General features: G+C 37.0%; 1 protein-coding gene across 1 annotated transcript in view; it reads right to left on the bottom strand.

Moving 5' to 3' along the window:
• Positions 1-12,425, bottom strand: part of ICE1 (interactor of little elongation complex ELL subunit 1) — a 57,925-nt gene that overhangs the window by 29,494 nt on the left and 16,006 nt on the right. The window contains 7 exon segments of the mRNA XM_036847116.1: positions 6,145-6,201; positions 6,282-6,321; positions 6,539-6,621; positions 8,826-8,863; positions 9,839-9,915; positions 11,433-11,544; positions 12,311-12,329. Coding sequence (XP_036703011.1) covers positions 6,145-6,201; positions 6,282-6,321; positions 6,539-6,621; positions 8,826-8,863; positions 9,839-9,915; positions 11,433-11,544; positions 12,311-12,329 — 426 coding nt within the window.

The following is a 12,425-nucleotide window of genomic DNA, read 5'->3' as shown; positions in this document are numbered from 1 at the left end:
CAAAGAACAGTATCCCCTCAGTTCCATGAGGTTATCGGAAAAGCCATCAGAGTTGACCATGCTGTAATTAACTTAGGGGCTTCATGGATCTTGGAAAAAAATTTAATGGCCTTAAGGGGAAATGGGAGGAGACAAAAATGTGTGTGTATAAACATGAATAGGGAGAGAGAATCACACATGAGCAGACACACAGAAAGAAGCATATGCTTCTATAAGGAAAGTGAAAACTTTGGAATTTTCATAAATATTTTTCAAAGGGGTCTGATTTCCTAAAATGGTTAAGAATCACTGGTTCAAGTTGAAAAGCAAAGGGCAACTATAACAAACACAGGCCTAATGAAAGTCATATAACATTAAGAATATTATGCTATGGTTTTAAAGTCAATTTAACATTAAGAACACAAATTCCCAAAAATGTTCCAAAGCAAAAAATATTCATAAAAATATAAACATGAACAGTTTGTGTCAAATACGCATAAAAAGACAACCCACACTAGTTAAAATTTAACTGAAAATAGCATTAAGTATTAGGTAATTTCAGTCCACCCTTCAGTTCTGTTATAGTTCACTGGAAGTTCTTAAACTGAATCATTTATTGAAAATACTGAAATCTTTAATCCAGTTCTAGAGAGGCTTAAAAAGACCAACCTTTTTAAAACCAAAATTTCTAAAAGGAATCACAAATTTTGGAAGAGGTCAGCCCTATTTAAGTTGGCAAACTACATCACTCTAAAAAATGAAGTCCATAGTAAGAGGACCAGGACAAATGGGGCACAAAAACAGAGAAGTTTGAAAAGCTGGACATTTCCAACCTCTCCTGAGCCAAATCAGCCACTGTCACTGTGTGTGAGGTACATCTATTTTTGAGTTTCAAAATGCTATGATCAAGTAGTTTATCTACATTGTGATTTAACCTACCCAAAAGCCTGCTTCCAAATACTGTAATCCCCTTTGCTTAAATGACCTGACCAGGATCCCTGCTTATTACGTATACCCAAAGCAGCAAACAAGGAACCTTAAAAAAAAAGAAAAAAAGTTACTTTTCTATGCTTACGGAGGCTATTAACCAGAGCTAGGCCTATTTCAGCTGAGCACCCATTCATTACTATTCCAGTCTGACATAAAAGAGCTATCCATTCCCAGCAAAGCAGAAAATGATCTTGTGCAATCATTAGTTGGTGAAAACTCCCTTCAGCTGAACTGCAACACCTTCCCCTTATCCTTTAAAATGCCCTCCTTTATCAAAATCCAGGGCATCTCTGAATACAGTATGTCTGGACTTTCCTACTCCACTGATTTGTCAGTTTCCACGTGAATAGCAACGCTTCTTTAAACACGATGGTTTTATCAGTATGTTTTAATATCTGTGGCAGGCATGAATGTGGCTCAGAATTTTCCTTTTCAAAATTAAAATTATTATTCCAAACAGCTATTCTTTCCGATAAGCCCTTCACCATCTGGTTTTAGAGTGTATATTTATAAATACATGTGGGGAAAATGCACATCTTTATGCCTTGAGTCTTTCGATCCAGGAACATAGCATTTATCCATGTGTTTCAGATGGTTTAGTTTCCTTCACGGAGGCAGGCATGCTGCTTTCAGGTTCTTTCCCCCGGACATCTCAGGTCGGCTGCCACCTGAGATCGGGTTGTTCTTATTCACCCGTTTGATAGGCTAATGATGGCCCATTGTGCGTGTTCACTGTATATACCAGCACTTTCCCCAGCTGCTACACTTCTGTTTTCCCTTTTGCCACATAGATAGTCACATCATTTAAATGAGGACAATCTGACTCTTCCTTATTAGCACTCACAGCTCCGACTCTTTGTGTCTGCCTGGCCTGCATGGCTTAGGGTCTCCAGCACACACAGAAGGGAATGGAACGAAAATGACTATGCTCTTAGGGTTTCACCTTTCTCAAGTTCAAAATGTTTTCTTCTGTTATTACCTCACCAACTTTCTTTTTTAAATGAGGAATGGGTACTGAATTGAGATGATCCTATCACTTTCCTCTTAACCAGTTGTTGTGGTATTCCTGAGATAAATCCTTAAGTCATAACTTGTCCATATTCTAAATTACTAATAGATTTGAGTTCTTAAAATTTTATTTAGTACTTCTGTAGCTTTATTCCTAAGTAACAGAGTTCTGAGTCTTGAAGATATGTATGCATGTTATTCTTAATTGATCTTGGTACAGGGTTATGCTAGTCTAAGAGAATGAAACAGGAAGCATTCTACATTATTTAAGTTCTAAAACCAAACAATAATAAAGACATCAGTTTTCCACTTCAGGCTTGCTCACCTGCAAGCCACCTAGATCTTCCATGGTGCTGGATATTTACCTATTTTTAAAAATTTCTTCTGGGTTATTTTTCTGTTCAGGATTGCAACACCTAGTCTGTGTCAATTTGAGTATGTTTTCCTACAAAATGGTCCATTTTATGAACATGATAAAATCTGAATATAAATTTGTAAATTAAAAATAATTCCCCAAATGTATTTTTATAGCTTTCTCAGTCCTGGTGTGATTCGGTTTTTGTTTCTTCTTTTCTTGATCAGATTTGCCAAAGAGCTGTCAGTTTCACGAGCATTGCAAAGATCCAGTTATTAGTTTTAATGGTCCCAAATCAAATGCCTTGTTTCCTATTTCATTAATTTATGTCTCCATCTTCATCAATTCCTTCCTTCTATTTTCCTTAGGTTTCTGCTGTATTTTCCTACCTTCTTAGTCATTCATTTTCTGTAATTCTTGCTTCATTTTCTGTAATTCTTGCTTTCTAACATAATCGCTTAAGACCACAAACCACGCACTGAATACTATATTGACTATATCTCAAAGATTTTAATAAACACTGCCCTGCTTTTGTTTATTTCCAAAACAGTTTAGTATTTCAGTTTTTATTTTTTCTGTTATCCAAGAGGGGTTTGTTTGTATTTATTATGTGTGTTCAGCTATCAGTTTTTCAGGGCAGAGGTAGGAGAGATTTTTATTAATATCCTATGAAATATCAGTATCTTAATATCTCATATTAGATCGTAGCTTTTTGTTGTCTAGTAAATAGTCAGCTTTTATATATGTTTGAAAAGTATTTTAAAGAATTCAAAGTTTGTGGTTTAAGAGTTATATGTAAATCATCCATCTTGCAATTATGATTCCAATTCTATCTCCTGTTTAAATTCTTGCTTTTACTCTGTATTTCTGAGAAACACACTGAAGTCTCCCATGAAAACAGATTTGGTTATTCCCCCTAGAATATCCAAGCATTTTACTTGACATAGTTTTATGCTCAAAGGTCATAAGAGCAGTATCTTCTTGATGAACTGTACCTTTAATCTACCTAAATATTTCCTTTTAATCCATGTAAATTCATTTCTAGGTGTGAATTATTTCTTTGCCTTGTGTTACTGCTTTCAAGTTAGCATTTGCTTGGAATTTCTTTATCCATCCTCCTATATTCAATCTTTCTGCTTCATTTGATTTTAAATGTATTTCCTTTGAACAAGTCAGAGATGGAGATCATACATAAAAATCATGCTCTACAGCTGGGAGGCTTTTCTAATATAAATATTGTATCAGTGTCCTGCTCTGGGAAGTTTCTTTCTATAGAATTTCTTGATCACATTCTCTCCTTACAGCTCTGTTCTCCCCTCTGAGAAGTCCTAGATGACTATTACAACACCTGGCTGGCTCTATGCTCCAGAGTCTTAGGTTTTCCCTAATACCTTTTATTTCCTTATCTTTTTACACCACATTCTCACAGATGTCCACAATTAAATCTCCTGGTTCATTATAGCAATCTTCTATTTGTCCACTCAACAATCCAGCCTTTCGAGTGGGTTTATTTCTACAACGTATTTTTAATATTTGAGAACCCCAACTCAGATTTCACATCAGCAGACTACGGATATGTTCTTAGATGTTCTCTAAAGACACTATTTCAATTGTTATCATTTTCTTCTTGTTCATGATTTAACACAGTTTCCTCAGGGACTAGTTTCTCTTGAGCTCGGTGCCTTTCTTTCCTGTCACTGCTTTTTCTCAGTGACGTCTCTCACAGCCAGAGTACATTTCTACAGCCTCCATTTTTAGTCCTATTCCTCTGGCAATAAATGCAGGCCCTCATCTCATGAACCTACAGGAACCTGTCTTCAGAAGGAGGAAGCAGAGTGAATACGGTTGTGAGGACTTACATGGCGTATACAAATATCTCATTTTCTGGGAACAGGAGGGGCTATCCTTCAAAGCAGCCATAATTAACCCAATTTTCTGACATCCACACCCACTCCGGGTCTTCCCATGTCCTAACAAACACTTTAGAGAACTAAACTTCGGGCCACAGCCTGTGGACTATTGCCAGGAACAGTTTCTGAAGCCAGAAGGCTGCAGGCTTTTCGCCCCTTAATCAGTCACCTGGCAAATTGCTAATGCACTGCTCCTTCTCCCATGCCCACTCCTGTGATTTGGGGAGCACAGACTTCTGCAGTGAAAACCTGCTTTTTGAGGGCTGCTGTTTTTCTCTGTAATTTGGGGTTTCATCACCAACTGACACCACCTGCTTTACACCTTCCTCATTAATTTCTAGCACTTTTTAACTATTCTTTTCTTTTCTTCTTAATCTTCTGCCATTTTTATTGGAATCTGAAAGGAAGGCAGACCAACAAAGCCCCCAGGCAGTCTTCTCAAAAGTGAAGCCAACCCAGTGCTCTTTCTGCCTAACTCGTAAGGTTTTTTCAGAAGTCAGGTATGAACAAAGAAAAGTGTTAAAGATATACTTAAGAATTAGGAATTAAACCCATCAAGGTCCACAGCTGAATAATCAGCAGATTCCTAAAGACTTCATTTATTTACTTGTTTGGAAAAAGTAAAATAAACAGTATCCCTTCCCTCACAGTGAGGATAGATAAAAAAAAAAAAAAAAGATTTTACTTGAGAAAGTAACTAGTTCTTTGAAGGAACAAGAGAATGTAAGGCTAGAGAGCAACTACGGAAGGGGGTGACGGCTGTGTTTTAAATAGTGAGGCCTGAGGACAGCAGAACCCTACAAGAAAGATGCTTAAACTCCACACCTGACTGTCAGCTGGGAAAGCCCAGTGCTGCCGAGTCCTGCTTCTCTCAGCAGCACCTGTTACTCAAAGTCTCACTTTCCACACCTCAGAGGAGGAAGAAAAGTCAAAAGGACATGGAATTATGCATCAGTGATAGTGATAAACAGACTCAGGGCCTGGGCAACTGCAAAGTATCAACTGTTAGTCTTAAGCCTTGATCTATGGATTAAAAAAAAAAAAAAAAAATTAAAGGAAGGAAAAAAGGTAAAGGAGACTTCTGAAGAGACACTATATACTTGCACAAAACAGTGTAAGTGGTTTTAATAATTTCCACTTGGAGAAAACATGAGAGACATGAAAATACCATTATTTACTTTGAAAATACCATTATTTATTTATTTGCCTTTTTAAATTTATCTCTACCAAAATAGTACAAGATAGGCAGAGAAGAAATTCATAATCTCTTTTTTACAACTAGGAATGAAAACACAAAGAAGGGAAGTCAATGGCCAAGGGTCAAACAGTAAGTAGAAAGACTGACATGAAACTCCAGCGTCCCCACTTCTCATGTTACACCTCCCCGTCCATGAGGTAGCAAGCTCAGTGTGCCGGGGGCGCTGGGGACGTCCCTGTCCTGTGAGCACCACCGCACTCCTCTGTGTAACTTCCGGCCTTCCCTAAACCCTTCTGTCTTCCAACAATACACCCCACGGCTTTGACTCCACAGTTTCCCTGCCTGACTTTAACCATTTTTATATATTTGGCACCTATGAAATCTAATACATTAACTTGATAAATTGTAATCTAATGAGGAAACTATACTCGTTTATTGAAAAGTGTGGAAAGTATAGCTCTCCCAGTTTTCTTTCCCAAGGAATACTGCTTTTTGACTCTTTCATTCACTGTATTATTCTATCAGACAGCAAGGTGATAACATACACAGATCTAATGAAGACAGGAAATAGGAGATGGCTTCTTCTAACAAAAAACATGTACAAGCCCAGGAATTCCCAGAATTATAGGTAAGAGTAACAAGCAACCTCCCAAACCACTAAAAGAAATGCAAAGAGATTGAAACTAAATTTGTAGTATACTCACTTTTATCGATGCTTCCATAAGAATCACTTGAAATTTGTGTTCCAATATGTCTCAACTCTAAAATGTGGGGAAAAAACAGTTAGAAAATACTGTGTGTCAAAACAGAATTCTTAAGTAAGCATTAACTGAATACTCACCCTTCTCATTTTTCTGTTTAGAAAATTCATCAAGCTTTTCCTGTGAAAACAAAACACGAGCAGTGTTTGCAGTGGATAAAGGAGTGCTAGTTCTAGACGGGATGTAAGAGGGGGCAACCCAGGGGCACTGCTGACTGCCCTCAGCTGGGGGCCTCAAGTGTGACTCCTCATGACGAGGACCCACGGGGCTTACAGAGGACCCAAGGAGTCCCGCAGGGAAGATCTGAACATGCGTGGACACTGCTGTTATCTATTACCTGTGTCTTCCTAAATTCCTTTTCAAGTATTTTCTTTTCATTCCTTAGTTGCTTGAAGTCCTGAGTTTGCTTGACAGCAGCCTCTTTATTTAAAGAGTGCAGTGAAATAAGAGAGAAAAGTAATTTACCACATTTATAATTACCATTAATGAAATTCTCAAAATAACCTATTGAGAGCTTTGCTCGTTTCTTAAAATTTGAAACAAATTCTGTAAAAAGTTACTGTTCTTTCAGTATTGTAGCAGAATCAGGGATAAATGCAGGAACACTTTTGTCTAAACTATTATCTACAAAACTGAAGAATTGGCATCTAGGCCCTAAGACTCCTTTCCAATCCTGAAACAAGCCAACCCCGACCCTTTAGTCAGGCAACAAGCCAATGTACAAGATCTTTAGAGGGAGAGGCTGTGGTCCCCTTGTTCTTCAACAATCAGGAACATTCAAGTTTTAGAGACTTAGAACTGTGATTTTATCAAGCAATAGTTACGACCATTTTCTTCATTTGGGGGAAGGGACAATCTTCTCAATGTTTACTATATTTTTACTCCTTCCTACCTGGAGTTCCCTTGCATCAAGCCAAGTCATCCTAAGTCCCAATATCTTTACATGGATCTACTTTTAAGGTATTTTTATAGCTCTCCTGTGGATCTAGAGCAAATTCTTAACTCGAGTTTTTGGTTCTGAAGCACTGAATGGTTCAAATATACTATTAACCTGAGCAGTATTGACTTTATCTGAATATGTTCATACACAATTGCTGTGAAAAGTAAAATCCTATAAACACCACAGTAACAATCCTCTCCTGATTCCTCTAACAAACCTGAGTATTTCTTTACCTGATTATTATGCCCTGTCACTTACTAGAAAAATATTTTTGTCACATGGGAAATACACTTCCGCTTCAAAGGAAGTTTGCTGCAAAAGCTTCATATAGTCTCACAGGCATTTTAGATCCCTTTAAAAAATTTCCTTAAATAGACACATCTCCACACACTAGCGAGAGAAGGTAATACTGAGAAAGAACACAGTGATGTTGTACTTACTGCCACACTCAATGTTTGTGCAACAACCAAATCAGAGGAAAACTTGTTAGCAAAATATTTAGAACCTAAGTCTGAAAAACTGGGCTCAATTAAGGCAAGTTAATGACTGGAAATATATTCAGCAACTTCTATTCAAATTCTCACTTCACACTTGAAATGAAAATAAACTGTTCTCCGACAGACTTGCGGTTGCCAATGGGGGCTGGGGGAAGGATGGAGTGGGAGTTTGGGGTTAGCAGATGCAAACTATCATATACAGAATGGATACCAACAAGGTCCTCCTGTCTAGCACAGGGAAACTCTATTCAATATCCTGTAGTAAACCATAATGGAAAAGAATATTAAAAAAAAGAATGTTTATATATGTATAACTGAATCCCTCTGTACAGCAGAAATTAACTCAACATTGTAAATCAACTATACTTCAATTAAAAAAAAAAAACAAAAAAAAAACCCCGTTCTCTGAAGCAGAGGACAGAGCAGGCCCGTGAGCCCCACAGCTACGAGGGCAGCCCCAGCCTGCGCCGGAGAGAAAGGAGGAAGGGACCAGGGGTGGGCTGGCAGGTCACACTTGTCTCTACTTGATGTTATTTCCACGTCACAACCACCCAATGAAGGAGGAGAAAACAGAAGAAAAGATCTCGGATTCAATTCCTGAAAGGGCTCTTAGCTGCCACAGGAGGGCTGAGCAGACCCTCGTGTGGCCCTCTGCCTGCTCAGTGTAGACAGAAGGCCCTGACCAAACTCGGGGTGCCGGCGGGGGTGGGGGAGTGGGCAGGGACACAGCGGAAATTCCCAGTGTAGGGAATCTCACAGAAATCTCTCCATCATGAGTGTGTCACAACCATCCAAATACATCAAGTTTCTCAGTACAAAAAGTAGTATCCTTTTCTACTAACCATTTATTTCATTAGTAAAAAATGAGAGGGCCCCATGAGATTCAACTTTCAAAATTTAAGTCCTTTTCTTGATCGCTGCTTTTTACAGTAAAAGTATGGGCTGTTATTATTTTGAGTGAACACTTCAAGGATATGCCACATTCCATCTCCATGTCTATCCAGTAACTGAGAGAAGTACAGTACTCAACCTTCTTCCTAATGGTACCCTTAATGCACTCATCCAGGGATGCACCATCAAAACCCAGGACTCAACTACCTGACCAAGTACCACAGCCTTGTACAGTTACCAATCATTCATACAAAGACGATGACTTCCATTAGCTGGACGACAAGAGTACCAATTACCTTCCAGCTTCTTCACCTTGGCTTCTAGTTTCTTCTTCCTGATAATATAATTGTATAAATTAAAATGGTTAAAAAAAAGTAACTTTACAATTTGTGATACACATGATTTTTTAAATTATTGAGATTTACATAATAAAGAAAATGTTAGTCACAAGCATAACACATCAATCATTAAAAATACCAGCAATTGTTTTGAAGGTAAACTTCAGAAAGAATAGTATGCTGTTTACTGTGTAATATCTGTAAAATGGATTTTTAAAACTCTGCATTTCTGTGGCATATCATGCCTGTGTGGCTCATCTCTGAGCCAAGCTGATGTGTCCAGGTGGCATCCTGGACTCAGTCCAGCACCTGACTAGGTGAGGTTACTTTCAGGAGCACGTTATGGAGCACAGGAGCATAGGTAGACAATATCCATACCACCGTTTTACAGGAGGCAGTGGCTAGAAAACTGCACTTGTTTTAGGATAGATTTCTGAGTCAGAGAAGGTAGGAAACCCTTTGAGAAAGTCTCTGAATTACTGTGACATCGCATCTACATTAAGCTACTGTATGTGTAGCTCAGGAGTTTTGTAAACAACGTGAATATAGTATTAAACTTCAAAACAATCAACTGACTTCTTTGGAAGAGCCCCCTTCATTAATGGAACACAGACACCCATTCCAGATGATATCTATTAAAGGAATGGTACAAAGAAGTGAGACGGTAATCATGTTTTCTCTATGAATACAAAATACAGACAAACAAGCATGCACGCATATAGACATAAAAACTTTTATGGAGTTCTTTGTGCAGGCCTTTAACATAAGATGGTTTATTTACTCCTATTAATCCTTCAACATAGGTATAATTTCCATTTTACAGATATGGAAACCAAGGTTGTGAGACTAGTTCAAGATCACCTGGTTAATTATGGTCAACATACCCAAAGACGGGGAAAAGAGAAACACTACTGATTTAAGCATTACACATTTTCAGTATTGACAACACTATTTCCACAGTAATTACTTACTGAGCATCAGTTTTCAAGCATTCTTCTTTCACACGAGCATATTCCTGATGAGTATCCTGATACAACTTCAGAGAGCTCTAAAAAAGAAATAAATGTGTGTGTGTGTGTGTGTGTGTATATATATATATATATATCTATATATATATATATATCAACAACTTGAAAGTCACTGACCACCAGTGATAAGGATTTTGACCCTGATAAGCTAAATTATTATCACTTAATAGTATGAAATTAACCAAATGAATACATATGATTAGGCAGGAAACCAAAGTACAATTCATTGAACATTTTAACGGATATAACCAGATCCTTAACAGAGGTAATATGATAAACAGTCTAATCAAACAGAGCTATAAAACTTAAAATATACTAATTTTAAAATAACCCCAAATCTTCATAATATCGAATAGCTAATATTTTTGTTGCAGCCAATTAAAATTCAACGAAACCTAAAGCAATTTTAGAGGTAATAAATGTAAGCTATTATTACTACTATGCAAAAATATAAAATAAAACATTATACTTAATGATAATTTGGGAAAATATGTTAACACCAATCAATATGTATACGCTACGGGCACTACGGAATGGGAAAGAAACTTACTGAGCCTGGTAACACAGTACAATATAATGTGTATAGCTCTTCAGTCGCCAAAGCTCTGAGAGACGGGCTTTATGACCCTTTTTTACAGGTGAGGGATCGGAGGATCCAGACACTGAGTAATTCTCTGAGCGTCACAGTGAAAGAGCGACTATTTAGGTTTATTATTCAGCTGTGATTCCAGTGTTCATGTTTCCTCTCAGGTATGGCTGATGACATTACTTTGTAGTCAGAGGTAGACAAAATTCAACAGCTTGATTGTTTCTGTTTAACTTTCACCGCATAGTTAAATATGTAATAAAGACTTTCTATAGAAATAGGAAAATCGACCACTGTTAAAGTATGTAAACCTCAGAGAGGTGCATGGCATCCTAAAATGAAACAATTTGAAGACTGGGAGGCACAAATACTATCAGATCGAGGAGCCAGGAATCATTCCCGCTTGGCTACGACTTGTCTAATGCTAACCACCTAACTTCACTGGCTTCAGAGTTTTTTTTAATTTGTAAAAGCCATGAATTCTCTTCTAAGGCTCCAGTAAAACAAAATTTATATTAAAAAATAAGTTTATAGCATTTAAAATAGTTTTACTTAGTGCGACTGGGTTTTGAAATGGAAAACATAATTTCTGTAATTTAAGTTTGAACTTTTGCATGTTACTTTACACTTACAGCAAGAAAAATGGAAAAGGCAAGCAATGCAGGGCACATAAAGTCATAAAAATTCATAGCTAAAATGGTTCCTCTACTGAACCTCTCAAAAAGCATAAGCAACTAATACAGCATTACATTAATTACTAATAATTACTGTAAGGACCAAGTCATCAATCAACTAGTTCAATGTTCTCTAAGTATAGCAATACACTTCGAGTCTTGACTATCATTTATTTCCTTTGTTAAGACATAAAATGTCCCCTTATCCCAATTATAGTAAATAAGTAGATCTTAATTTACTGACGACAGCCTTTTGTAGGAAAATTACTTTAGGTACCTTTTTCTCTTCTAACTCTGCTTTTAAAGATCCCAGTTCTTCCTGACACTTCTGCAGAGGAGAAATTTTTTGAAGCATCTGTTCCACTTGGTGATGCAGAGTAATATTCTCTCTAAAAATGGACAACACACTAACGTTATTATGCAAAAGTATCTACAGTGAATTATTAAATATATCTACTGGTTTCAATTTTATTTCTAACTAAAAACAAAGAATCTCTCTTTTTAAATGCATTCTCTGTATTTGCACCAAAATGATTTATGTATCACTTTTTATTTCTGACATGAGTCTATTTCTAATAAAAGTACATCCGAAACCATATGAGAAGCAAGCGCAATAGGCTCTCAATCTGCTGGAGAATACAAGAACGCTTGGATGATCTGCCAGGTGATCTGGCTCTTCAATCCTGAGTTCATCACCACTGACTTCAGTTCAATGATAGGCAAACTGTGTGAGTCATTTTATAACCATACTTTGCCTTCTTCTAATTGATAAATGTAATCAGAGTATAAAACATTACTAAATTCTAAGTAAGACTACTTTAAATTGATTAAAATATACATGATAAACAACCACATTAAACTGTCCAATTCACAGAGACAACAATAACTGATAGCAGTAAACTTCATCTCAGTGGCCACAAGATCAGTAAAATTTACTGAAAAATCAGACACTAGGCTGTAATTTAAGACCTCGGTAAGAAATTCATTTGGACAATTTAACAGTAAGGAAAATGTGAATCTTCTTTTATTATGAGCATCAAAGAACCAGTCTACATAATGGGTCAATTCTATGTGGCACTTTGTTGAATCTGTGTAAAAATCTAGTCCGATAAGTGTCTACCCCAAATACATGAAGAAAACAGGTAGCTAGCTTACCTTCTTGCAAACTGCAGCTGTAAAACTTGTTAAAGAAAACTGTGACAATTTTATCTACTGACGATAAAACAATTTCATCTTGTCTGAAGATAAAACCCACCTTAAAACTTCAATA

This window comes from Balaenoptera musculus, chromosome 3 (genome assembly GCF_009873245.2).
Source record: "Balaenoptera musculus isolate JJ_BM4_2016_0621 chromosome 3, mBalMus1.pri.v3, whole genome shotgun sequence".
Classification (NCBI taxonomy): domain Eukaryota; kingdom Metazoa; phylum Chordata; class Mammalia; order Artiodactyla; family Balaenopteridae; genus Balaenoptera; species Balaenoptera musculus.
This window is presented reverse-complemented; position numbering and strand designations above follow the sequence as displayed.